Raw genomic sequence first — 27,858 nt, forward strand, 5'->3', positions numbered from 1 at the left:
ATGAGACACACTTTCAGTAGGAGTTCAGTGTGCAGGTACGACGCATGAAACACCTGTGAGCTCCGTGTAATTAGAGGAAGCCTCGGTGTGCCTGCAGCAATGGTGCGTGTTTTGGCTCTGTGGATGGGAATTCTTCTCCAGTTCTGTGGTGCAACGATTTACACCAACGACTGGGCGATAAGAATAAGAGGGGACCGCAAGACTGTCAACAGGATAGCAGTGAAGTATGGATTTACTAATATGGGACAGGTAAGTGTCATCTAACATGCTAAGAGGCACTAGACAAGGACACACCGAACATTTGCAGCCTTGATCTAAATTGTTGTCTTTGTATTTGTATTTTTTTTTTTTTTAAATCTTATTTTGAAGTTTGCAATTCCTCTTTCAGTGAGTCACTGTTCATGGTTATTATAGGGGAGCTCAGAGTGAAGGCCAGTCAACAAGCTTCAGGCCTCATCCCATTGAAGGACGTTGAGCTGCAGCAAAACTAATCACAAAAACAAATTTAGACAAAATCCAGTATATCCTACAGTATGATGGTTGACATTGCAAAATAATGTCTCAGATCTGAGAAATCAAACAGTTACTAGTAGTGGCCCATCTAATAACCAGACTTTTACTTGTGTAATTTCATATAAAACAACTGGTATAGTAACATAAATTGTATTATATTTGAGATAAAATACAATAGAAGAATAGAATAGAATGCTTTTTGTCTACTATTTGTGTACAAAAGACATAATTTGTCTTCTATTCTTCAATTAATAAGGGTACATTAAAATATATCATATGTCATCTAAACAAGACACAATAAAACACAGTTGCATAAAAATACAGTGCACAATATAAGCTATATTAAAAGGAGCACCATGTACTCCATGATGAGGAATGAATTAAGGTAAAAAAAAATATATGGCTACCTATTCTTGCCTTGGAAGAAGATTTTGCACAGATTTGAGTATGCTTTTTTTATTAAATAGAAATATATGAAATGCTGTGTGCTGAGGTGGCAAGCTGGCTTCAAAAAGCGTCTGTCCTTACTAATTAAGATATTATATGGCAACAGGGACAAATTATTTTCTATAGATTTATTGGAATTTTGTAAAGCAATTCACTGCCTGCCATCTGCTTGCCAGAAGCTAAAGTAATTTTTAATTAATTTTTGGACAAGATTTAAGAAAATCATGATCATCTATGACAGTGAAAAGTCATTTTTGGAGCTGTTGTGGATGATTATGTCTCGGAATGATTAAGAAGGTAATAAGCCTAACTGGTAGAGATATTGCTAAACTGCCTCTAAGCTAAGTAAAGTAAATATTGACAACAAAAGTTCTGACTTTGGAGAATTCCTGGAGAACTTTTTACACCAGAAATCAGCAGCTGCTCATCTACATTGCAGGCCTGCTGGGATGTTCATCGGTGTGAGAAGGTTACCAAGCTGGTAAAAAAAATATATATATTATTATTATTCTAACCCCCCTGACCATAAACAGAAATATTAATTATCCAAATGGTTAAACCTCAAAGAACCAAGATCCAGCACTTTATTTCCATTCCAATCAAGGTAGCAAACTCATTTATTCAAAAGAAAAAAACATTATCAATCAGACCAGAAATGACCCTACACCCACAGAATGACCAAACAAAAACTAAATCAATAAATAATAAAGCAAATAAATAAAACAGGGCGAGATATAGAGGCCAGGCCCATACAATTCTACACATGTCCTCCCTGGAGAGAGGTGCTGTAATGAAAGTTTCAGGTTTTGGGTCCATGTTTCACTACGGGTGACATGAGACCCTCTGATACATACCTTTTATATTGCTGAGGTCAGAAGTCAAAAGCTAATTTCACAACAGAACCATTAGGGAATAAATTAGGATCATAATTTGTTTCCGTCACTCAAAGAAAATAAGCAACCTATGACACCTTTTTATATTAAACATTAATTAGCTACAGCTCCCTTTCTTATATATGACAAAAATCTGTTTACGTCATGGCATTACGGACACACACAAACACACACACATGAGCAGCAGTGTGGCTGGAGTCTTGTGGCTCAGGTTTCCGTTCCCTGAAAAACTATCACAGGTGTAAGGTAGCGTCCTTAATGAAACACACCAAAGGCAGTTTCATAATTTAACAGCTGTTTATTACAGTGACATCACAGGACGAACTACACGCCTTCACCTGAAAACAAATTAATTTAAAGGATTTGATGTTTGTTTCATTAGATTGGAGACCTGAAGAGTTATTACAGTTTTCGCCACCACGAGACGGCGAAGAGGTCCACTGTGTCCAATAAAGAGGTGGCTGTTAGCGTCGCCAAGGAGACCAAGGTATAGTAATGGGATATGAGGAGACTCTGCTGGATTATTAATCAGCAGCGTGTCCCCTGCCTCCCTCCTAACACATAGGCGCATGCATGTTCATGTACTGGCCCCGTCTACACACTCATCCCCTCACACAACCACAAAAGCTCAAGATTAAAGGGTCAGTATCTCACGTTGCATTTAAGGTGTGGTTTATTCTAAGTTGGATCTTATTTTTTGTAGCTTTTGCCATTGTTTCTACAAGTAAAAATAACAACTGTACACACTAAGATAATTGCTGGGATCTGAGAAAATGGTGACATCTCCAGAAAAGAAGTCAGACCATTTACAAAAGAAAATTGCAGAAATATTACCAAAACTGCCTGTTTTAAACACCCATTACACTTTATGGACTTCCTGGATAAACTTTGACCTATCTATTGCTATTGATAAACATTGCATAGTTTTCCAGTTCAATTGACCTTGGCTTAACCCTTTTATTTACTTATTACTTATTACTAAGCAGCAAAACAGAGTTGTATTAAAACAACATAACACTGAAGTCATAAGACTGTATAAGAAGTGGAAGTGGTCACCGCGACGTCACCCATTGGTTTATGGACTTCAGATTTGAATCATTTTGAGTCATTTGAACTGTTGTGATCTTTGTATTTGGCCATCACCTACTTGTTTCTTTGTTTGGTAGCGACCTCTCAATCACAAGGCAGCCACGCCCTAAGGTATACCCTGCTTTATGGTCTATTTTAAATGGAACCATAATTTACAAAAGAAACAACATGTTGTAAGCCAGAGGCTGCCGGTCAGATCAATATCAATGCTAGAATGTCTCTTAGAGCTAATGCAGCAGCTGCTGATATTTAACAGGTATAATGCTTACCATGTTGAGCATATTTGTTAAGCATACATGCAATCTAACATATGCTAATTAATGCTAAATACAAAGTACAGTTGAGACTGATGAAAACTGTGTAAATTGTGCAGATATTTGGTCAAGCAAAGTATTGGACAAAATAAAAAGTGGCTGATGATGCTGCAAGATAAAAAGTTAAAGGATTACCAAAGTTATTGCAATTCATCCTGAGGGTGTGGACCAGATTTGTGGCAATCCACCTAATAGTTGCTTACATATTTTGGTCTGAACCAAAGTGGTCCAACTTAGACTGAGCCATGCAGCTTTACATGTCTATATATGTACCAGTACCCTGTGTGTTCCTTTTTAAGGTGGAATGGCTCCAACAGCAAGTGGTCCAGAGAAGAGTAAAAAGGAACTCCGGAGCCAGTCACATCTCCTCCACTGACAGGACCAAACACCTTCCCACTGCTCATCCTCAGTTTAAAGGCACCCAGACGCTGCCCTATAACAATTCAATTTGGAACAGCCTGTGGTACATTGTGAGTCAGATATTTTTTCCTTTACTATGCTAAAGTCTGAAACACAGACATCTAAACCCAGACAGACAGAGCCTAGAATAGACCCTGATTTATTCTTTACTCCCAGGGGCTAAATGGAATGTCTCACTATTTGCTCCACAGCACTGCAGTGATGACTCTAAAGGCAGCCTGTCTTGTATGAACATTGCCGCGGCCTGGAGGAGAGGGTACACCGGGAAGGGTGTGGTGGTGTCCGTCCTAGATGATGGCATTGAGAGAGAGCATCCGGATCTGAAGCCAAATTATGTAAGTGCCCTGGGATGGGACAGTGTTCTCGGGAAGGGGGACATTAATCATAAGCTATTTGGCAGAGCTCTTAGTGTAAGAGCGCGGAGCTGAGACAGATTTTGCAGGCAGAGCTTTTTGGGCCAAAGGTTCAGAAAGGCCGGCCAACAGTATTGGAATGGACATTAAATGTCTGATCCACTTAACTGCGGAGTGGACTGGTGAATAATGCTCTTTGTGATTCGTCTGACGAAACAGAGACAGATAGCCGCTGGCGTCTCATAATGTGCTGCTACTTACTATCCATCTGATTCAGGATCCTCTGGCCAGTTATGATGCGAACGGACAAGACGAAGATCCGTCTCCGAATTATTCCAACAATGCTTCCAACTAGTGAGTACCGCTCATTCCTAGATATCTTTTTTCAATTGGTTTGCAGTTTCCTTTTCCTCGTCACAATTCCAAGTTTAATCAATGCACGCTTTTCTTTCCACGTTTCAGTAATTACATGCACATATGGATATGCAAATCCCCCACTCTCCATTCTGTCTTCTCACTGGTTTGATGTAACGGAAATAGCCCATCTTCTCCTCATGCATATGCATCTAACCTCATGTTCTGATGTTCTCCTCCTTTCTCTGAAGCCATGGGACACAGTGTGCAGGGATGGTTGCTGCGGCTGCAAATAACCCTCACTGCACGGTTGGAGTCTCTTTCAACGCACGGATAGGTGGTGAGTCCAAGTGACGGCATGAAACTGCAACAGTGAAGGACTTTTGGAGGTTAAAGTGTTGTGTATATATATATAATGCATTCAAACTTTTTCTCTACCTGTAGGCATCCGTATGCTGGATGGCGATGTGACAGACATCGTGGAGGCCCAATCACTGAGCTTCAGACCACAGTATATTGATATATACGTAGCTAGCTGGGGGCCAGAAGATGATGGGGCCACTTTGGGGGGACCCGGGCCTCTTACTCGTCTCGCTTTACAAAATGGCATCAAAACAGTGAGAGAATGGCAGAGTTTGTTTATGCAAAAAGGCTCTTTGGGTGCTTGTGTTTGCTTATTTTTGTGTCCTACCCGAGGCAGTATATTTACTTCAAGGGTATCTTTTGTATCTGTGTAAATATCATCAATAAATGAACCACCCTCCGTCTGCTTCCCCAATTAATCTCAGGGCCGGCTCGGGAGGGGCTCTGTTTTTGTCTGGGCGTCCGGGTACGGAGGGCGAAGAGGCGGCCACTGCTCCTGTGATGGCTACAGCAGCAGTATCTACACCATCTCCATCAGCAGCAGCACTCGGCGTGGAAGCCAGCCAGACTACCTGGAGCAGTGCTCCTCCACACTTGCGACAGCTCACACCGGAGGGGAGACGGAGGAAATGGTGAGTAGAGGCTGTGAGTAACTTGTTAAGTACCAAAAGGGCAGTGTTGTGCTGAGATGGGTCTATATGGGTAATGGAGGCACGGTTGTGTTCTGGTGTTCGATTTAATTTAAATCAAGGTGTTTATGATCCACAAAATAACCCTGTGTCCTTCTGTCATCAGTTCTAAGCACACTCTGCATATTGCTTCTTTACTGTAATCAATCCATTTGATAGATACATAAAAAAAAAGCATTTTTCTCACTTGAGACCATCACCCCAAATATAAATGATCTACTTAACTAGATTTCACTAGATGTCAATATGTTTATTTTTATGTTTTAAATGCAACAGCATAACGTTCAAGAACCTTGAGAGAACCATTTTTTTTAAGGATTTTAAAGGTTCAATACCTTTATGTCATACGCATCCTGGAAGTATTTTAGTCTGCACAGCAAACCTGTAAACATGCAAAAATGTGAAACTGTCAACAGACCAGCACAAAATGCAAACGACAATACATGAATAATGTATTAACTTGGGTTTAAATGGAACTTTTCCCTCAAGGGCATTCTTGTTTTCGCTATAATTGTTACATCGTACATCAAGGTACATTACTGACATCACGCCTGTAACTCCATTGATGAGGGTCAGAGGTGAGATTTACTTGAAAAATGAGAATGAAACATAAAGGAATTGTGCGTCGAGTCTGTCCATCCAAAAACAACTGGAACCATGACTGGCTCACACCGGTTCAACTCCCTTTTCTTTTTCTGCAGAGCTAAACACAGGGGATGGAATAAATGATGTTATGTGTTGTGTTATGATATTCATCTTGTTGCTTCCAAAACCCTGAGGGCCTAGCAGCCAACCTCCCAGAGGCTTGGAGTCTGGAGGAGCATTTCTGGTATATTTACAAAGACAACAAATCTAAAAATCACTTCATTTTTGTTGATTCAATTTGTAACAAATTGGTCGGACAAACAATCCAGCTTCTTAATGATGTACAAAGCCAGTTTTGGTCCAGCAAGCAACAACTCCTGCAGTTGAGTGTGATTGTCTAAGACACCTGTCAATCAAGCAAATAGGCCTTGGACATTCCCTCTATCAACTTTTTTTCTGATAGAACAATAAGTTTAAAATCTGCAAGACACAAAAAGAGAATATTAGTGTCTAAAATCTATAATATAATAAGAATAAGAATATTAATTATAATAAATGTGCCCAGTAGCATTTCCCTATTCATTTAAAAAGAAGCAGAGTATTTTGAAGCCTATTATTCATTTACACTAGAAACCTTAAGAGGAGCTGCATTGTAAAGCAGTTGCAGCGTGTCTAATTATACAGAAGCTTTGTAAACATCCCGAAAGCCAAAGACGGAGGCAATAGAGACAATATGGCCACATGACAGGCTTCTTAAAGTTGGAAGAGAAATCCTCCTGTGGATTTAATAATTGCCTACTTCTACTTTTTTTAATTTTTTTTTATTGATTGGCAGTGATCTTTGTGTGTTGCTTGGGAACCCACCAGGGAAGAAATAACGTATTTATACAATATGTATTTATGTGTACTTTAGGAGCAAGGCCTTTGGAAAACACATCAATAAAAAAGGAGCAACTGCACATTGACTCCACATATTTATTTTAGTAGACAGTGTTTTGATATTAATCATGTATTTGTCAAGTAAAAAACAATTCAAATGTTGTCTGTTATTAAAAAAATTGGAGTGAGAGGGCAGACGATGGCGGATTCTCTCTCTCTTCATGTAATTTGCAGGGTTCATGGGTAAACAACTGGTTGGCTCATTAGAGGAAACTGGGCGAACACAGAGCTCCTCCTCTGGCTTTGGTCTTACTGTTGGGTTTTCCTTCTGCAGGATGTATTTGTTAGCCCACCTGACAACATGCCAACAACAAAAACACGCTTTTCAGGCAATACTCTGCAATTTCTGACAGCACTTCCAAACCTCATTTGCCTAGTTTATGTTTTGTCGGGTAGTTTAATAAACAAGTGTTGTTTTTGTGTCTATGATTTGATCTCGCATGTAACCGAGACTTAAACCAGCTTGAAACAAGTGTCAGTTTGCTGTTTAATGTTAATCTGCCTGATAGTATCGTCATGAGAGTAGGAATAAAAAATTTAAAAAAACAGGAAAATTAAGATTAGGCATTAATTAATTAATTAATTAAGATTGTGCAAGCATCCAGCTGATTCTCTTTACACACATTTAAGTAAGAGAGAGCAATATGGACCGTGGTAAACAGAACTAATTATTGCACTTTCAATATACATAAAGTACGATGACATGACATTTTTTTGCAAAACTATTAATGAATAAAATAACTGACATCCGACAAAAGATAGAAAGTACTTCATGACATTGATGTAAAAAAAACCCTGTTAATTCAGTATTGCCATTGATTTGCCATAATTATCTAATAAATGCATGTACAAGGTACAGGCAGATATTGGATGCTAAACTAGGCCTGAAACAAATCGAGTGTTGCAGGAATGAATCCTAAAACCCGAAAAATTTGTTAGCATTTTGCTCTTCGGCTCCCTCGCCTTAAAGTCAGTGTGTTTTTTTCATGTGTTTTTGGTTAGATGTTAGTCAAGCAGCAATCTAACAGCACAATTACATTTATATAATGAATAATAATTTTCAAGCCCATTTTATTTGGTTGATGACCATAAAATGATAATAATATGATCATATATGAATAGATAGTCCTGATGGGCAGGCGGCACCTTGCATGGTAGCCCTGCCATCAGTGTACGAATGGGTGTGAATGTGGGAATGATGACATGTAGTGTTAAAGCGCTTTGACTTCTCGGAAGATTGCAAAAGCACAATACAAGTACATTCCATTTACCATTTACCATCATTAAATATGAAAAAAAAGACATTCTATACAGCCCAATGGTTGTCAAATGTATATCATCTAATGGTATATATCCTAACACTCAACCCAAATGTAAGTGTACTCCATTAAGGCTATGGAGCAAAGAAGAAAAAGCACAGTTCTGTGGAATGGCAGGTGAATACTGTTAAATAATGGAAAGCTAAAAAGATCTGGTGTCCTCGACAGGTAACGTTGGGTCCACAGCAGAGCTGCAGCCGGGCTAAATCAGACACTTCGCTCTCCTCCTCCATGGCTGCAGGCATCATCGCTCTGACTTTGGAAGCCAAGTAAGCAGCTCTCCCACACACACACACACAAAAACCCATACATGCAGGCACCATTAATTGGTTTGATCGGATGATGAGATGTGTTTTCTCCATTTGACCTTTTCTCAGCCCTTTACTCACCTGGAGGGATGTGCAGCACATTATTGTCCTGACAGCAAAATCTCATCATCTTCCTGCTCCTGACTGGAGCGTTAATGGAGCTGGATACAAAGGTATTCCCACTGGACTTCTGCTAAACTTCTAATTTGACACACTTTTTTTCTTTTTTATTGCAGTATCTGCAAGCAGTTTGGAGAAAATAAATAATTAAATGTTCTCATTTCAATCTCCTCAAAACTTATAATAAAGTAGATGAGCAAAGATAAGTTCAGCATGATAAGCATATTCTGGTAAATGTTCTCCGAGCTCTTTTTTGGGAAACTATCAAGCAGCGAGCATTCAAACTAATGAGATACTGTGAGCAGAACAGTAATAAACGCCTACAAAGTCCCAGGAGTGTGAGATGTTTTTTATAAGCTACAGCGCCTTTTATGCCCCAGCTAATGTGGTATATTTGTGTGTGTGTGTGTGTGTGTGTGTGTGTGTGTCAGTGAGCCACCTGTATGGCTTTGGCCTGCTGGATGCTGAGAGCATGGTGAAGGAGGCCGAGCATTGGAAACAAGTCCCCACACAGCACGAGTGTGTGGAGGAGGCTCCCATCCAGCTGAGCAGGTATCGCACCAACTGCTCCGCACCGCATCTCCGCTTTGAGTCAGGGCTTCCCTTGATCCCTCCCCTTTCATCACACTTTATCTATTTCTGTCTCACTTCACACATGGATTTCTTTCACATTGATTCTCGCACACTTTGATTTTTTTTTTTTTAATTTCCTTTTCCTGCTCCTTTCCTTGTAACCGTCTCTTGTGTGGCTCGTTTTCTGCCTCCTCTCTTATCTCTGCCACTCACCCTGTGTCTTTATTCTTCTTCCTGTCGCCGTCTCATGACAGAACTATTCATCCCGGCCCGGCGCTGATGTCTGTGTTTGAGAGCACAGGCTGCTCCGGCAAGCCCCTGCAGCACGTTGTTTATGTGGAGCATGTCGTCGTCCGTGTTACCATCACTCACAGTCGTCGCGGCGACCTTTCCATTACTCTCAGGTCACCCTCGGGCACTGTGTCGCAGCTGCTAGCTAACAGGTAACTAGTGCAATGCTCAATCACAGACCGAAAGTGCTGAAAATGTTACCACCCCATCCCCCTAAAGCTTCCCAACATGGTGTCTATGTGCAAGATTTTTGTCTTAAAGCAGAACATTACTCTCCACAGTGCTAAATTCTTCAATCTGGCACCTTGTTCTATTGGAGGGAGGGGGGTAATTTGGATTTTGGCGAACACGACTGGAAAATTTGCAGGAGTCGTGCTGATATGGTGTTTCAAGGAGCTGGTACCTGAGCAAGTTTCTGGCATTATGATTTTCTGGAATATTTTCAACTACATGCAGTTTCCTACTTTTGGTAAACTGCAATGTCAAAATACAGCATATAGCAGAAAGACAGACTCAGGTGTTGATTTACTTGGTGATTTAAAGCACATAGGGGGAAAAGTAAATATGTACGTTTTCTCAAGGTCTCTTTTTTAAGCTCCACAAATCAATACTTGTATATGATGTTACTACAATGGTTGTAGTAGAAGAGCCAGTAGTAGTAGTAGTAGTAGTAGAATTAGCAGCAGCAGGCCAAATTGTAGCTCTTAGTAGTAGAATTAGCAGCAGTCGTAGCAGTAGTGGTAGTACTATTATGATTATTTAATGTTTTGGTTTAGGCCTCTTGACGACTCCCCCGGGGGATTTCAGAACTGGGAATTCATGACAACTCACAGCTGGGGGGAGCAGGCAGCAGGGGAATGGACTTTGAAAATCCAGGATACTTCCTCTCCGCAGAGAGACAACGCTGAACTAGGTCTGCTCTTCCTCTTTGTAACATCACAGTATTATGAAATGTACATTGAAGTTCAACTAGAACAGCAGCTAAAATACGGTGCAGGCCCCCTGGGAACAGCACCTTTATCTTGCTCTCTTGCTGTTTCTCTGTTGTTTCACAGGGATGCTAAAGGAGTGGTCCCTGCTGATTTATGGCACTGCAGGGCAACCGCATCCAAGGCAGCGCGAGCGGCGAGTCCGATCTGCCGAGATGCCGATGGACAGTGATATCACTGAAGAATACACTGGTAAGTCATGAACTGGGCTTTTATTAAGCTGCCCCTTGTTTAAGCTCAGACATCTCAAAAGGGAGCTTGTTTTTTGTTAGTTCAGGTAGTTTTTTCATATAAATATGGATCTAAGGTATATGAGTATCTAAGAGAATAACTTCTCTGTTGTGGCCATGATGCTTCAGTGACTCTGTGAGTATTTGCCCTTCCAGGACCCTGCGACCCAGAATGCAGTGACGATGGTTGTGAGGGGCCCGGCCCGCAGCAGTGTGTCACGTGTTTACACTTTTTTCTCAAGTTCAAGAACGGCACAAGGTTGGCATGATTACACAGCGTAGAGAACAGTTTGTGGATCCAGAATGCAGTATACAGTATTCAATGACACTATTGCTGCAGAACATATGACTCACACATATTGTGCATTTTAAATAATCAGCTGTTGTTTAGTCCATGTGTTTGTATGTTGATTAAACATCTTAACAGAGACATAATGATCATGAAAATACATCCAGCCTGGTATTTTCTTTTGCCCGTGTCTGTCCAATAGGATGTGTGTATCACAGTGTCCAAGGGGATTCTGGGGCGACCGCCGGCGTTGTAAGAGGTGTTTCTCCTCCTGCGAGAGCTGCACTGGGAGTCGCAGTGACCAGTGCACTTCCTGTCAACCTGGTCATTATCTAACTGAGGGGTCCAACACCTGCACAGCCGCTTGTGGGGATAACTACTACCTGGACCACGGTTGGATTTCTGGCCTTAAACCTGCTTTCGTGAATTGTGTTTTGTCACATGCTTTCTAGTTAATCCTAACAATACAGAAGGAATATCCTCCAGTGGACCTTTTAAGGATCCATGGCTTACAAAAGAGCTGTTTGGAAACAGCTGCATATGAGCCTGCTAATGAATAGTCAGTTGATGTAACTGCAGTTGAGGGGTGTGTGAGTAAGATTGATTAATCGCTGTGATGTGTATTCCATGTGTATTGTTTGATTTCCCCACAGATGCAAATATGTGCAGAAAGTGCAATGAAAACTGCTTGAAGTGCACCTCCTACAGCATCTGCACAGAATGCAAACCAGACACAAGGTGAGACAAATTCTCCGATGATGGTTGAATTAACTGCTCGGTAAACATTGCTCCTACTCTTCCAGCTGCTGAGAATACTGATTCTCCCTGTGCACAAACACTCTGCAGCATCCTAACAATTAGGAAAAGCTACAATGTTTTTAACTTTATATTCAATAGAACGTGTTTTCCTTCCTCTTTCGAAGCACAGCTCGAAAAGAAAAATATATTTTGATTACCATTTTCAGTATTATCACAAGAAAACAAAACATCCCTTTCAAATCCACCATATTGTTGAGTTTGAAGTTTCCGGAATATTGTGTTCAATGACTCAGTTCATCAAGTACGTGTGGTGGTGTGCTGTGGGTTGGAAAAACTGAGTCTACAGTCTAGGCAATGAGTCATCTCCATGGTGTCACATGATTGGTTGTGTGTGTCACGGTGCCACATGCTCTCTCCGGCCTCTACAGTCTGCAGGGGAATCGATGCCAGCGGAGCTGCACGGCGGGGTTCTACCACGACAAGCAGGAAGGCACATGCAAGCCCTGTCATAAGGCCTGCGCTACCTGTGCAGGTGAGAGCACAGGTCAAGGGTCATGAACTGTATGAAAACCTCTTTAAATGTCATTAAAATACATGGCAAGGGGATTGTTTGCAGTACTCTTCTGTGTCTTTTATCCATTTTAAAAACACATTGTTTCTGCGTCGGGTGAACTTAGGTCCAGGTGTTGCAGCATGCAACGGTTGTGCAGAGAGCTTCTTGATGGAAGAGTGGAAGTGTGTGTCCTCCTGCAGTGCTGGCTTCTATGCCACGGAGCCAAACCCAGAGATTACTGATGGGCACAGGATATGTAGGAGGTGAGCTCACTGGTGTGTGTTCAGGTGTGGGTGGTTTGTTTATCTGCTGATGGCAGGCCTTATTCTGCTGGTTGGCTTCTGGTTGTGTGTTCTGTGTGTGTGTGTGTGTGTGTGTGTGTGTGTGTGTGTGTGTGTGTGTGTGTGTGTGTGTGTGTGTGTGTGTGTGTGTGTGTGTGTGTGTGTGTGTGTGTGTGTGTGTGTGTGTGTGTGTGGTGCTCATTTTTAGTTGTGTGCCTGTATGGATGTAGTTTGTTTTTCTGTGTGTGTGTGTTTTTTGTGGTCAGTATGTATGTTTGTTTGCACATGTGTTCAGTCTCGGTGCTCTCCTCGTCAGGTGTGACGCCAGCTGTCTCACCTGTGTGGGGCCGAGCCAGGGGAACTGCAGCAGCTGTTCCAGCGGTCACAGCCTGCAGGAGGGAGCGTGTGTGGTTAACACTGTGTGCACAGACGGTCAGTCAACCATCTTCCTCCTCCAACACGTGTTGGCTCCCTGCTGCCAGATTATTAAAGCAACCGTAACACATTTAGTTTTTACTTCTTTAACTTCACAAAAAACAATCATTTCCTTTTACCTGAAAATAGCTGCTAATGTTTGATGGACATTTTCTATCTATATCTATATGAAAATATTTACAACAAGACATCTGTTATCATTACTCTTCACTCTGAGTCAACCATTGGTCAGTCATGTTTATTTGTAAAAATACGTAATGTGAGCTGTTTGGAGTTCTGTATATGTGGCTTGCATCCTTTGATATCTACGCCCCAGATGATTATTAATTTCTGAGTCATCATCGTTCTCTTGCTTCATGTCCATCAGGAGAGTACCAGGACACTCACGGAAAGTGCAACGCATGTGATGCAACGTGTCTGAAGTGCACAGGGCCGCAAAGAGAAGACTGCATCAGCTGTGGTTTTTCACGGTGAGTTGTTCTTTATTTTTTTTAGATACAGGGTCAGAGAGGAAATTAATTCATCCTGCTGTTTCTCAGAGGAGTAAAATGTTGCTTCACCATGATATAGAGTAACAAATAACAATATTTCACAGATGTATTGATATTCTAAAATTCAAAGCCAGCAAGATGCTGCCAATTTTTTAGCAATGAAAATTAATTCGGTATGTCATTATGCCAAAGTCAAGAAAATGTCCAAGAAAATGAAGCAGAGCTAAAACGACTAGTCACTTAATTGACAAGTTGATTTATTAAGAAAATTGTTTTTTTTTTAGTAATTTTTCAAGCAAAATTAGTAAAAGACAAATGTCAAACAGACTGGTTCCGGCTTCTTAAGAAATAAAAGATTTTCTGTTGTTCTAATCACTGTTAACTGAACATCTTTAGGTTTTGGACCTTACCTCAAACAAAGGCCCTTGGGCTCTTCCAAATGAGATGGTCACATTTTCATAGACTAAACTATTTATTGTGTAATTTATTTATTTGTTATTGTATTGAATATGAATAAGTCTTAACATGTCTTATCAGTGGTCTGATGCTTTTTAATGGATTTTTTCAGAAGGTTAATGAACCAATTAACAATGACAAAAGACAATAATTCGATAATTCAATGTTAATTAATTCAGGAATACGTTAATGTTGTTGATAAATTGCTCACCAGCACATCAATTATCAGAAATCTTATTTTCAAATAATCAGTATCAGTCTCAAAAATCCCTCATTGCCTCCCAGTTTATCCAACCATCCCCTCCCTCCCCTCCCTGTGTCAACACAACTCATTTTCATCTGTGTAACTCTGCCATATGTTACATGCTGGGGTGTGAATGAGTTTATCTTGTTTGCATAGACATAATTCATATTTGTTGATTTGTGTGTGTTGTTGTCCGCTGCAGGGCTCTAGATGTTGGCCGCTGTGTGTTGGAGTGTTCAAAGGGCAAGTACCAGTCAGGTGGCCAGTGTCACCTGTGTGACCACACCTGTGCCACCTGTGTGGATGCAAGGCCTGCCAACTGTACCAGCTGTGACACTGGTGAGGACTGAACTCACACTGTGTGATAGCGTGTGTGTGTGAGAGAGTGACACACAATTTAATGATTCATTTATCATAATCATCAGTTTATAATTTGACATATTGTTGATAATGTTTATGGGAAATAATAACTTTTTTCCCTTCTCCAGTCTTAGTAATAGTCTCAAAATCACTCAGTAAGATAACATGGGGACATGCACACAAAGCAGATCCTCCTAAATATGAAAATCTGTATACATATATAATCCCTTTACTAAATCATTCAAATGAACAGACTGTTTCACTTTCCCTAAAATAAGTAACAGGACTCTATATATAAATAAAGAGATAAATAGTTTTTTGTTTAAACACATTTCTGTGCTAAAAATGTGATTTGGAGACCTATTGCGTCAGCAAAAATGACTAATTAGAGCGGTGAGAGTTAAGTCAAAACCCTAAGTCTGTAAAAGCAAAATAATGAGCTCAAGGATGCTAAAATGTTTCATAGAGCTAAAAGGAACTGCAGAGTCAGGTGAACCTTTTCTATGTTCAAAGCAGATTTAAGAACTAAAACTTAAAAGATGGACAATCCAAAAACAAAAAGTCAAGATTTACCCAATAGATGACAAACTCAATGTTTTGTGCATAGAATAAGCAAATAGAATAAAGAGATTCTTATGCCTCCAAACTCACAGAATCTATTTATTTTATCAACTTGACCCCAAAATCCAAATGGAGCTGTGGAAAACCAAAAGTAATCATGACTAGAAAGTTCAACCTCACACATCTTCACACCATGATTGTCTATTTGTCCTCCAGATAAGTTCGGACTGGAGCGTTACTTGTATAAAGGCCTGTGTGTGGACGCCTGTCCTGAGGCCTTCTACCACACCAAGGACAGGAGCTGTGAGCCGTGCTCGGACCACTGCCAGCTCTGCACAAGCCCCACTCGCTGCCTCAAGTGCAACTCCTCCTACTACCTCTCCGATGGTGTGTGCGCGAAGCTGGAGTGTGGAGAAGGTAAACAAGGTCGCAGTGTTATTTATGAGCTGTTTTTTTTATACCTGTCGTGCTACAGTGTCAAAGATGACCTTGAAAAGCATCGTCCGTCCCCCCGTCCCCCGTCCCCTTGCTGTCTCACCCCCTATTTTTTTTTTCATGTATCTTTCTTTTTCATTCTTTTACTGTTTTTTTCTCAGGGGAGGTGGAGGATCCAGATTACGATGACTGCATGGCCTGTGAGGAGGGCTGCAAGAAGTGTGTCTTGTGTAAGTCGCTGCTCAGAAGCCATATTGAAGTTTTTTTCCGCAATGAACGCTGCCTATGGGAGACCGAGCTTTCCTCCTCGGTGTGTCGCCGACCATGTTAAAGGGTTTCTCTGGGTAATTCCTGTTTAAAAGGAGAGTTTTTTTCTTTTGTCTGCCTTCAACAGATAACCCCAGGCATTGCCTTTCCTGCACTGAGGGCTTTTACAAGTAAGGCTGTGTGCCTCACTGTCGCCATGTGTGATCTAGCCTCTCTGCACTCGCTCTGCCTTCCAGTTCACTGATATGCTAGAATAAAAAGAGCCCTTTTTTGCTGTGAGAGTAGAGTGGATTTGTGTGTGTGTGTGTGTGTGTGTGTGTGAGAGGGGGGGACAGCAGGTATAGACTGAAGCTTCTGTTATCAGTTTTCAGGATGGCTGCTACAAAAACTGCCCGGCTAAGACGTACAGCGTGGACGAGGAGATGACCTGCGTTCCATGTGATGACAACTGCGTGAGCTGTGATGAACACGAGTGCTACTGGTGTGAGACGGACCTCTTCTTATCAGGTAGAACTGCCCCACCTGGTCAAGACAGGAAGGCGTGAAGCATTATTTTCAGTGGTGGAGAAAGTTTTTCAGATCCTTTAAACTAAAACATCAACACTGAAATATAAGATATTCTATTACATGTAAGAGTCTTGTATTGAAAATGTCACTTAGAATGTGAGTGTTCTGTATTATATATTATACATTTGATTATTATTTAATTTTGCATTATTGTGTAAGAAGCAGTTTACTGTTATACTTTTTTTTTCATTGTATAATACTGTGTAGCATTAAGATAATCGAGTGTTTTTTTATGTAAAAGCTTAATCTCTACAATAAATAGTTATTATAGTTGTCAGATAAATGTATAATATTTCCTATTAAAAGGTAGTGTAGTAAGTATTAAGCAGCAGAAAATGAAAATTCTCAAGTAGAGCACATCAAATGTGACTTGAAGTAAAAATACAGACGGATTAAAAGTGATCAATGTGCACAAAGGCCCCTTACATACTTTTATATTAATGTTTACTACAGTATATTCAGTCGGTGACATTGTTCACCTAATTAACCGCTCCAGCTCGATTGGTTTCTGTATCAGAACCAAACAAGCTATATGGTTTACATAATATCATAGATCTGAGAGGTGACTGACAGAAAGGCAGGACTCAGAGGAAAATTTGCAATTACAAATCATTCTGCCACTTCAGCACCACTGACAGCGCCATGGATTTATCAATACACAGCACAGTTAGGCCACTGATATGTCAGGGCCATGGCCGGGGCCATTGATTCTAATTTGCTCAATCTTCAGTCAGATAAAGTCAATGAGTCAGGCTGACTAACATTTTCAACTAAACAACCTGTCTGCCCTTAAACCCCTCTGCTACAAGGGGATGTGGAGGGGGGATCTTAGGTTAACAAGGGTCATGCATTTTAGGTAATTTTTCTAACCAGTTAATAGCTTATTGACTATATTATTGCTTTGTTAGAATCAATGCAGCATTTAAATGTTAAAGCAGGTTGAGCTAAATGTATCGACTCTCTTTACTACTTTATGTTGGATAATTTAATGTCTGTCAATGCATCGTATTTAACAGGATAATTACTCATTTTTTAAATATTTATCTTTAGGCTTTAGTAACTATAGACCGGGACAGATTAACTTCAGTTTTGATTACACACTTGCTTTCTTTTAAAGACCATGCAGCTTGTCAGCATGATATCGACCAATGTATTAAACGTATTATAACTGGATTTTGACACAGGACCTGCAAATAGTCCTTGATGTGTAAAATTTGCAGATTTTACACATCATTTACTTTACTTTTAGTAAATTACAGGTAACCAACCTAGTGGTTTACATACAATATTGATTTAAAAAAAACAAAGAAAACATCTCTTGTTTTTTTTCCCAGAGGGGAGATGTGTTTCAGCGTGTCCTGATGGTTTCTATGGCGACGAAGACACCAATGACTGTGAGGAGTGTCACTCAGACTGTGTGACATGTGGCGGCCCGGAGCACGATGACTGTCTGTCTTGTGAGGAAGGGAAGATGCTAGAAAACGGAGAGTGTGTGTCCGACCACAAAGTCTGTCCCATTAAGACCTTTCGCAGCGGTAAGACTAATACTTATGTATTCCACTAATCCATCTGTCTGCTTATAATGAATCAGGGATTTGGGCACTTTCACAGGGGCAGAAAAGAAATCTTGGAGGGTAATTGGTCTGTGTGCCACCGTCCCTGAACCCTGTGCCAACTTAAGTACTCGAGACAGGCAGAACTACTGAACGTCGGCCAGATACGGACTTTGAAATAATTGATTGTATATGCTGAACATTTCGTTCCCCCCAAGAATTAGTAGGACAGACCTTTAAACAACATATGGTAATTAGTGCGAGGCAAGGCATCTTAATTATAGGAACGAAAGTAACTGAGAAAAGTCCATAGGTTAATACAAAGGTTGAAAATGAACACACAGAACTAAAGTTATTCTTAAACTTTAATCGTAGCAACTACAAAACCTTCAATTAAAGCCTCAAACCTCCGCAGACCTTTTGGAAAAGCACAGTTAGTCAGGTTGCAGTTGGGCTTCTCTGTGGCTGTCAGCTGATTTAGGTTGTGTAGAGTGGGTTTAAGTGAAATGCTGTTGTAGGAAGGTATTTTGGGAAACATGTTTTCTTGCTAACAGTTAGATGTGAGGATTAAAATTACTCTCATGTCTGTACATTAAATATGATGCTAGCCAGCAGGCAATTAGCTTAGCACAATGACTGACAGCAGGGGGAAACACCTAGCCTGGCTCTGTTCGAAGTTAAAGGTTGAACTCATGGAAGTCATTACATCCATCCAAGAAATGGTCACGCCCCAGTAAAACAACAACTTATCATCATTACAATTCTGTTATACTTTTTCTATGTCTGGTGTAAGAAGCTGTTGTATAAATAATGTCACACAAAACACAAAGAACACAATTCTGACATAAAAAAGCATGGATTGAACAAAGAAGATGTGAAAATGTGTTGATAAGTACAATTTAGAGGAGTTGGTGGCTCCATCTGTTAGCCAGGACAGTTATTTGTACTATAACTATTGTTTCCCCTTCAGATGATGGAGAGTGTGAGAACTGCCACCCGTCCTGTGAATCCTGCTCTGGAGAAGAGAAGAACGAGTGTATAAAATGTGCAAAAGGTCTGTCAGTCACCTACGTAGATTAGATGTTTATACGCTTTCAGATCTGAAACAGCAGTTTCATATTTTCATGGTTCCACCACAACACAGTACTCTATTTTGCAGCACAGCATTGATGTGTTCTATTTCTTCCTCCTCCAGGGTGGTTTCTGACCACACAGCAAACATGTGTGTCAAAGTGTCCGGGGGGTTTCTTTGCCAGTCGGCTGAGCGGTGTGTGTGACGCATGCCCTCCAGGCTGTTTGCAGTGTGTGGACGCTCAGCACTGCACACGCTGTCAGAACACTCGCAAAGCTCAGTTATTCCTGCAGGCGGGACACTGTGTCCAACAGTGTGTCAGGTCAGGGGTCAATCCTATCAATACGAATTTGATATGTATGTGTTCACATGTTTTTTTACTTACTAGGACATGAATGTGCTCCAGTTTTATCTGGAAATTGATTATTCTCCTTTTGGAAATACTGTAGAGAATTAACCCTGGTGGCAAAAATCATGTTGAAATCACATCTTTTGAACTTCAGCTCAGATGTTTGAGGCACTATATCTGAAGAGCCAAAAAATAAAATGGCAGGAGACGTATTTGCTGGCCATGATTCTGACGTTCCCCATTTGATGTTTATGTGCCATTAAATTGTGACATCCTTGAGTTTGAAGGAATATCTTGTCCTTGCTGAAGAAGCCCTTGAAGCGTCCATTAGCACTGAGATGACTATTTTAACTTGTTGGCCATGAGGGCTTTATTTTTATTTTACTACTTGGAGCTACCAAGCACCTTTTTTTTTTTTTAGCAGTACTTAAGTACTAGATGATTATCTGGATTAATTATTATTTGTCATCTGTAGACTTAAGCAAAGACCAGAGCAAAATATCCTCTTGTTTGCCACCAGAAGCAGAATGCACATTTATGACTTTTTTTTTTTTATTGTGAGAAAATAAAAATACATTTTGTCAAACTTGACACTTATTACAAGGAAAACAAATGAATTAATTAGGAGATTTTATACAACAACATTGTTATACTTTGGGTTTTAAGTAGGAATTTAAAGTTGTTGCATCTGTTTAGTGATACATTTACTTTTTGTCCATTATAAAGCCTGATTTGACTTTTATGGACAAGCATTACAATCCAAAGTATGCATTCATTACAAGCCCTGTGTATTATCCTGTGTCTGTGCATGTGTGTCCACTGATGTCTGTTTGGCTTCTCACAGGGGTTATCCTGCAGGCCAGGTGTGTCGTAGCTGTGCGCCAGGCTGTGCGTCCTGTGGGAAGAACGCCACCCACTGTCTCAGCTGTGAAGAACCTCTCCTCTTACACAAGCACCAGTGTGTGGAGGAGTGTCCTCCGGCGCACACTGTGCAAGACAGGGAGTGCCAACACTGCCCCGCAGCCTGCCAGGAGTGCAACCCTCTTGGGCAGTGCACAGGTAGGAAAGACAATGCAAACCAAATGTAGATACAAATGCATATTCAGTTAAATCCAGGATGAGATTTTACCTCTCTATATATCATCTTTGGATAATGTTATCAGTTCAAGCAAGTTTATTTTTGTTGTTTTTAGCCACACCAGTGACATGACTGGATGTGGTAATATTGGTCAGTCAGCTGGTCCACCACTTTGATTGAAACTGTCTGGAAACCATGAATGGATTGACAAAATTTCAGGGCGATCAATTCAAAAGTTGTTGAGGTATTTCAATGTATCCTAAGGACTTTAGTAAATCCCTAACTTTCCCTCTAGTACCACCATTTTGTTGACATTTAGGTTTTATAGTGAAATAACTCACAACTAATGGATGGGTTGCCATGAAAGTTGGCATCGTGTTGCCCACAGGATGAATAGTTATAAAGTTGGCATAGACAATCGTGTTGCCCACAGGATGAATTGTTCTAATAAGTCATCCCTTTACTTTCCCTGAAGCATCATTAACTACTTTGGATTATGACTGAACACCAAAGCAGTGACATTCCCACCAGCCTCAGATGTATTTTGTGTTCAGTTTTAATTGGCAAATGTAAGCATGCTTACAAGATAAACTAAGATATTGAACCTGATAAACATTATACCTGCTAATCATCACCAGGATTAGCATTGCTAACCTGAACATGTTAGCATGCCGACAACTTTCTGTTACTCGTAGTCTTGTTCTCCACTAAATGCATTGTGTCTAAATGACATTGCAAGACATTTCAATTAGTCCACTGTGTACAAGTGAATGACAACATTTGACTCATCTTTCTCATGTCAATCTTGTCACTTCTTGAGAGTGACTGAGATCCATGCCTGACAGAGAGCGGACTTCTCTTCCTCTTGCTTCCCTCTCTAAGACTCTTGAGGGTGCTTAGTATAGTTTTAGTGACTTGCATTAACTAAAAGCTGTTCTTTGCGCAGGCTGTGAGGAGTATCACTTTCTTCACGGGGGACTCTGTGTCCTAGAATGTCCCGAGAGGTTCTTCGAGGACAAAGAGCAAAGGGAGTGTTTGCGTTGCCATCCTGACTGCGCTTTGTGTGACGGCCCGAACTTCAATGACTGTGATGCCTGTGTGGACCCCGGGGCCACGCTGCACAACGGGGCCTGCCTGGCAGCCTGCCCCTCCCATACTTATAGAGATGCTATTACAGGAGAATGTAAAGGTACAACAGAAAACATACAGCACAAATGTTTCTGCCTGTTTTTAAAGTTAAAGCTGATCCGAGGTGTCGCATGGATGTGCACTAAAGCACAACATGCACCTCTGTGATTAAAGTCAAAGCCTAGTTTTATTGTTAATATTGATTCACTTACTCTATTATACATTTATACATTCAGAACTCATGCCCTTTTGGGAATGACAAAGTCAGAGATGCTCTATTTCTCCTAAAAACTTTATTTTCTGAACATTTAATGTCCTGTAGAGCATCCTTGATGCATTTTTCTCAATTATATTCTCCACAATGCCGGAGTGTGTTTCCTGACTTTAGTTCAGACTGAAATAGCAACGCTTTTCAGACGGTTAACAGGCAGCTGTCAAACCTTGAAAACAGAACAGCGATGCCAAAGACAGTTCCCTAGAGAAAGGCGCACTCTGGTTTTGTTATTCAAAAACACAGAGGATGGTGTGTTTCTCCGAGGAAAACGTTGTAGGCGATGCCCACTTTAGTTGCTTCTCACAGTAGCTGCCAGCAGTAAGACATTTAAAAGGAAGTGCATTGCTGGACTGCACAATTGACATAGGGGGGATTTTTTTTTTATGCTTATTTTTTATCTGAAGAGAAAACAGTCTACAGAAAATGTTTTCACAGATCACACATCGGAGAACCCCAGAGGAGGAAATCCAAACAGATAAAGCGTTTCACTACAGGAAAAAAATGAATAATTCAGATCTTTGACGTAATATGTTTAATTATCAAATATATTAGATATTGTATATCAGATGCTTTTGAAAAAAAATATGAATTCTCCTTCATGTGCCTCACTGTGTGATATAAATCTTTGACTCTGCTACATTTTCTTCTTGTATTTCCAGACTGTGATGCTTCTTGCATTACCTGCTCACACGCTGGCTCCTGCACCAGCTGCAAAGAGGGTCAGAGGCTAGAGGGCCACGGCCGTTGTGTGCCATCATCCAACAATTGCTCACCTCACCAGTACGCAGACCTAGACGGGGAATGCCATCCGTGTCACAAATACTGCCAGCGGTGTTCAGGTCCCGGCAAAACTCACTGTCTGAGCTGCAATCAGAGACATCTCCTGCTCAGTGAGTCGACCTCTGTCTTTGTTTCGCGAAATCTCTGAAATCGGCTGAATAGCTCTTCAAGCATCCATGACCTGTTTATTTAGCCTTCTGATTGTGTGTGTTTGTTTGTACAGACGGCACCTGTGCGGATGAATGCCCCACAGGCTACTACGAAGAGTCGGGGCAGAAATGTGAACCGTGCCATCCTTCGTGTCAGTCCTGCGTTGGAAAGCACAGCCACGAGTGTCTCACCTGTAAAATCCACTTATTTCGAGAGGGCAAGGAGTGTGTGGAGACCTGCCAGCACAGGTAGTTTAACCTGCTCACCGTCCAGCTGGGCCGCTCATCCATCACACTAAGTGCGGTCACACAGTGTTATCATTAATAAAAGATCGGCCTAGTCACTTAATGTCATTGTGGACACTAAACCATTGCTTGTCTTCAGTTAGCTGGACAGGGCTGCAGTTTGGGGATAGAAGCTAATTACGCTTGAGATTTAAATAGCCCTTCATGTGGCCTTTTAAATGCTAATTAGACTTTATTTTATTTGGGGTGCGGTAATTGAGAGAGTTAAATAAATGTGCCGTTAAATTGAGGTGCGGTTATATACTCCAGAGGAAACACAAAAAGGGATACAAAGGATATTTATTCCTGTGCCACCCTACACACTGTCAGACCTTCTTGGGAGCAAAGCAGCATATAGAAAAACAGAAAATATGCCTTTTTTTTATGCAGGACCTGTGTCTCCCTCTCCTCAGCAATGGTTTGAAGTGTTTTGTTATGGCTGCGTTTCCTCTCTCATGGTGTCTTGGTTTTCTTTCATGTCTGGGTCCTTACGGTTGTGTAAAGCTGCATGCGACCGAGGAGCTTCGGAAAGGAATTTCCTTTGAGGACAAACAAAAATCTAATCTATCATAACTTTCTCGCCATCTGCCCGATAGTCACTATGGAAACACGGGCTCAAGGATGTGTGAGAAGTGTGACCCGAGTTGCGGTGAGTGTATCGGGGGCGAGGAGGACAGCTGCCTGAGCTGCGCTCTGGGTCTTATTTACTTGCGGAGAGAAGGCCGCTGCCTCCCCTCGTGCCCTCTGGGATACTACCACGACACTGCACACAGGACCTGCGATCCCTGCCACGGCAGCTGCAGAACATGCTCAGGTATGAGCGTCCATTCAGCAGTACTTTGATTTCATGCAGACAAACACACTTGTAGGTGTAGAGATATTAATGCTCCTGTTTTCTCTGTGGACTTCAGATGTGGAAGTGTTAGATTACTTGTGCTGTGCCATATTCATTTTACATACAGTACAGGTTATTCCGTACTGCATATGCTACAAAAGGGACATTCATCTTAAAGTGGCCCTATTATGCTTTTCCACTTTTCCCCTCTTCTTTAGTGTGTTATATATATTTTTGTACATGTAAAAGGTCCATAGAGTGTAAAACCTGAAGTCCACACCTAAAAGGAGTTACCCTCCCCCTCAGAAGCTCCTGTGCTCCTGAAACGGCTCCATTGGATTCTCTCCTTCACTTCCATAACTTTATGAGGTCACAATGTTACGGAAGTGACGTAAAACTCATTTCGGCTAGTTTGGCCCTCAAAGAAAAAAAGACAGATGTAGCTGAAGCTCCGGAGGAAGAGTTTTTTGAAATGTGAAACGTTGACCAATCACAACAGAGCGGGCTAGCTGAGCAAGCAGGGCAAATTTTGCTTTCTGGAGGGAGGAGCAAGCGCTACAACGGAGCGAGAGAGGGTGAGAAGAGGTGCTGCAGGACAGCCAGGATGAGAAAAACAAGGCGGATTATGAGCATTAACGCATGTTAATATGTTGTAACTGTAACTTGAGATAAAAATATGCACCCGCAAAATAGCATAATAGGGCCTGTTTAAGAGAATATATTGATCAGCTAAACTATTCGTCTTATCTAAAGTTAAAAAGCAAGGCTGGCAATGTTTTATATTTTTGTTAATATCAACACATCTCATGAAATAACCAAAATTCATGAATTTAGTTCACTTGTTAATATTTTAAATAGCAGGACGGTGTTTGTTGGATTGTCCAAGTCAATCTCTTTTGTACAGAGGAACAAATATCAGGCTTTGACAACACAGACAACACTTTATTGCAGGATCAATTGATTGGAGGTTTTGATGTTTTTTTGAGATTTGTTGACAATAAGATAAATACAGAATATCCCCAGACTTACACTTTAAGTTGTCATGCATTTGCAGGAAGAGATTCCCAGTCCTGTGACTCATGCTACCCTGGATTCCTGCTCTCAGATGGCATGTGTGAGTCCATGTGCGACATAGGCCTGTATCCTGTCATGAAGGTAACCACACTCTTACCCTGTCCTTGCCTCACCCAAATAATGATTTCTAATGTTTTGACCCTGGGTATCATACAATGCAATTCAGACTGACTTATTACTGCACCAGGAGAAATGTCAAACAGCGGTATAAGCAGTATTAATCTCCTGGTTCATGCTGTGAGGCAACTGACTGAAAGTGTCTGGCAGGTAGATGCATATTAATTAATTTGAGCTGAGAGGGCAGTGCATCACTTATATTAATTTATTTTAGAAAAGAAAGTTTTGCAGGCATAGAATCAGTAGTTGTGATGCAAAATGCATGCTGTAGCTGTGAGTCTGGGTATGGAGTATTTTCAATAGCAGCCCTTTCTCTTGCCTCTCATCAGAATTCAGGCCACGCTTGTGAAGACTGTGACGGATCCTGTATGCAGTGTCGCGGGCCTGGGTCAGCCAACTGCACCATGTGTCCTACTCAGGCCATCTTAGAGGCTGGAGGACGCTGTCTACTTTGTTGCCGCCATGGGGAGGAGGAGGAGGAGGAGGAGGGGGAGGCATCCATAACAGAGCAGCAGGACTGTTGTAACTGCACCGAGACTCGAGGTAGGCTTTAGGCCGGGCTTGCTTTATTTTTTCAACGTGCTATACTATGATTTTCTTTTCACTCTTTTCAACAGACTATACTATACTCAATTTTTTCCGTCTTTTTACGACATACTATACTATGACTTTTTTTGACACACTTTACTAAGACTTTTTTCACTTTTTTTGACATACATTACTATGACTTTTTTCGGAATTTTTTCAACGACCTATACCATGACTTTTTTCGACATACTTTACTATTACTTTTTTTTTTTTCCTTTTTCGACATACTTATGACTTTATATCAACTTTTCCAACATGCTATACTATGACTTTTTTCGAGATACTATACTATGCTTTTTTTCCCCCACATACTACACTATGACTTTGTTTGACATACTTTACTATTACTTATTTAGACATACTATGACTTTTTCGACATAATATACTGTGCCATTTTTATCACATTTATCACACATGCAATGAAATGTCATATTTATGACATTTCATTGCATTCTACATTGACATTTTATGAAATATTTTACTATGACTTTTTTTGACCAACTTTACTTTGACATTTTTTATGAGGGACTATAATATGACATCCCCATGATATACTATATATCGATAACGTTTAAAAACTCGACGTACTCTACTCTGACTTTCATAACTTTTATGACTAACCATACTATCAACTTTTAGGAAATTGAATACTATATTTTTTGACATTTTTATGATATACTATACTATGACATTTTATTAGATTTCATCATCTACTATTTTATGACTTTTTCGACATACCAAAACTATGACTTTCTATCACGCAATACAACATACAATGCAAAGTTTTTCACAACATTTTTAAATACTACAATTTTTTAATGACATTACATATTATCCTCTTACTTTAAAAAAAAAAGTAAAACATTAAATGATGTAGTTTGCAATTTTACAATGAGCAGTGTGTTTGATGTTTAAATCAAGCTGTCAATGTTAACTGTCTATGATAATATAGATCACTTTATTCAAACCAAAATACCAGCAGAAGAGGTAGCAGGACTTTTTTCTGAAGCCCGGTTTATAGTGCCTGTAGACCTTCCTCTAAGCTGACATAAAGAAAGCATTAAGATAGGGCAGTCTTTATGTAGACTAAGAGGTGAAACCCAGGGGGAAAACAGCAATGCAATCCACCTGCTGCTGCTCATTAAGATTATCACTGAGTGCATGGAATAACTGAAGTTGACTCAGATGAGCATATATATATTTATATCAGCTCCTTTCTTCTCCGATCTGGATTCAAGTAGCTTGTCAGATAATGGCAGATTTTCCTGTATTTGCTGGTTTCTAGGGGAGTGTGTCTTGAGCACCAATTTAGCGTTCAGGAATGAAGAGGAGGATGAGGCCCGGGGTAATCTGACAATCTTCATCATCGCCTGCATACTGTTGGTGCTGGGGCTTGTGGCAGTCGTCTTCATCATCAGGCACTCCCGCTCCAAGAGAGCGCCCCCAGACATCACTCCCCGCGGCTACGAGAAGCTGGGCTCCGGCGGGGGATACGGAGGTGGCAGCAGACACGGCGGCTACAGCTCTGCCTCGTCGGCATCTTACAGCTCTTCCGGAGGTCGGTTCCAAGAATCTCAGTTGGTTGACATCGCTGAACGTCGCTCAGGGAGTAAGGGTAACAATGATGATGACGACGATGATGATGAAGATGAGGACATTGTTTACATGGGCCAGGATGGCACCGTGTACAGGAAGTTCCGGTACGGACAGCTGGGAGATGACAACGAGGATGAGTTAGAGTACGATGATGAGAGCTACACGTTCCGGTGAAGAACAAGAATTTCTCTAAAGAAACATTCCTCCTCTGGATTCCTCCTCTTTCTTTTCATCTGTGCTGTTTATCTCCTCCTGCCCTGAGGGACAGACCCATTTATCCTTCACTGAATAGGAGTTAAACCAAATGAGACACGAGAAGCTATTTATAATAAGCTGCATTTTACAACTGCTCTTCATTCACAAAATGTGCTGCGGCAACATTCTATGCTATTTAGCATTCTTACGGATTTTTTTTAACTAATTAAGCTTGATTTTTCTGGAATGTGTTTGCATATATATAACTAAATTTATCATGGACAATTACTAGTTTTGA

At 40.8% G+C, this 27,858-nt stretch overlaps 1 protein-coding gene across 1 annotated transcript; it reads left to right on the forward strand.

Moving 5' to 3' along the window:
• pcsk5a (proprotein convertase subtilisin/kexin type 5a) lies at positions 1-27,825 on the forward strand. The gene is given in 37 exon segments (XM_054612526.1): positions 1-249; positions 2,236-2,340; positions 3,556-3,726; positions 3,868-4,011; positions 4,307-4,383; positions 4,635-4,723; positions 4,828-5,000; positions 5,172-5,378; positions 8,447-8,547; positions 8,656-8,759; positions 9,138-9,258; positions 9,534-9,722; positions 10,347-10,483; positions 10,626-10,751; positions 10,946-11,048; positions 11,281-11,471; positions 11,732-11,816; positions 12,266-12,369; positions 12,515-12,653; positions 12,988-13,103; positions 13,474-13,576; positions 14,500-14,636; positions 15,435-15,635; positions 15,815-15,883; positions 16,048-16,090; positions 16,285-16,427; positions 17,822-18,022; positions 19,011-19,094; positions 19,236-19,434; positions 20,306-20,520; positions 21,486-21,728; positions 22,601-22,831; positions 22,945-23,119; positions 23,752-23,969; positions 25,045-25,145; positions 25,511-25,724; positions 27,055-27,825. Coding segments are annotated over 37 exon segments (5,793 nt in total). The 3' UTR covers positions 27,540-27,825.
• Positions 27,826-27,858: the final 33 nt, after the last annotated feature.

Source organism: Anoplopoma fimbria, chromosome 14 (genome assembly GCF_027596085.1).
Source record: "Anoplopoma fimbria isolate UVic2021 breed Golden Eagle Sablefish chromosome 14, Afim_UVic_2022, whole genome shotgun sequence".
Taxonomy (NCBI): domain Eukaryota; kingdom Metazoa; phylum Chordata; class Actinopteri; order Perciformes; family Anoplopomatidae; genus Anoplopoma; species Anoplopoma fimbria.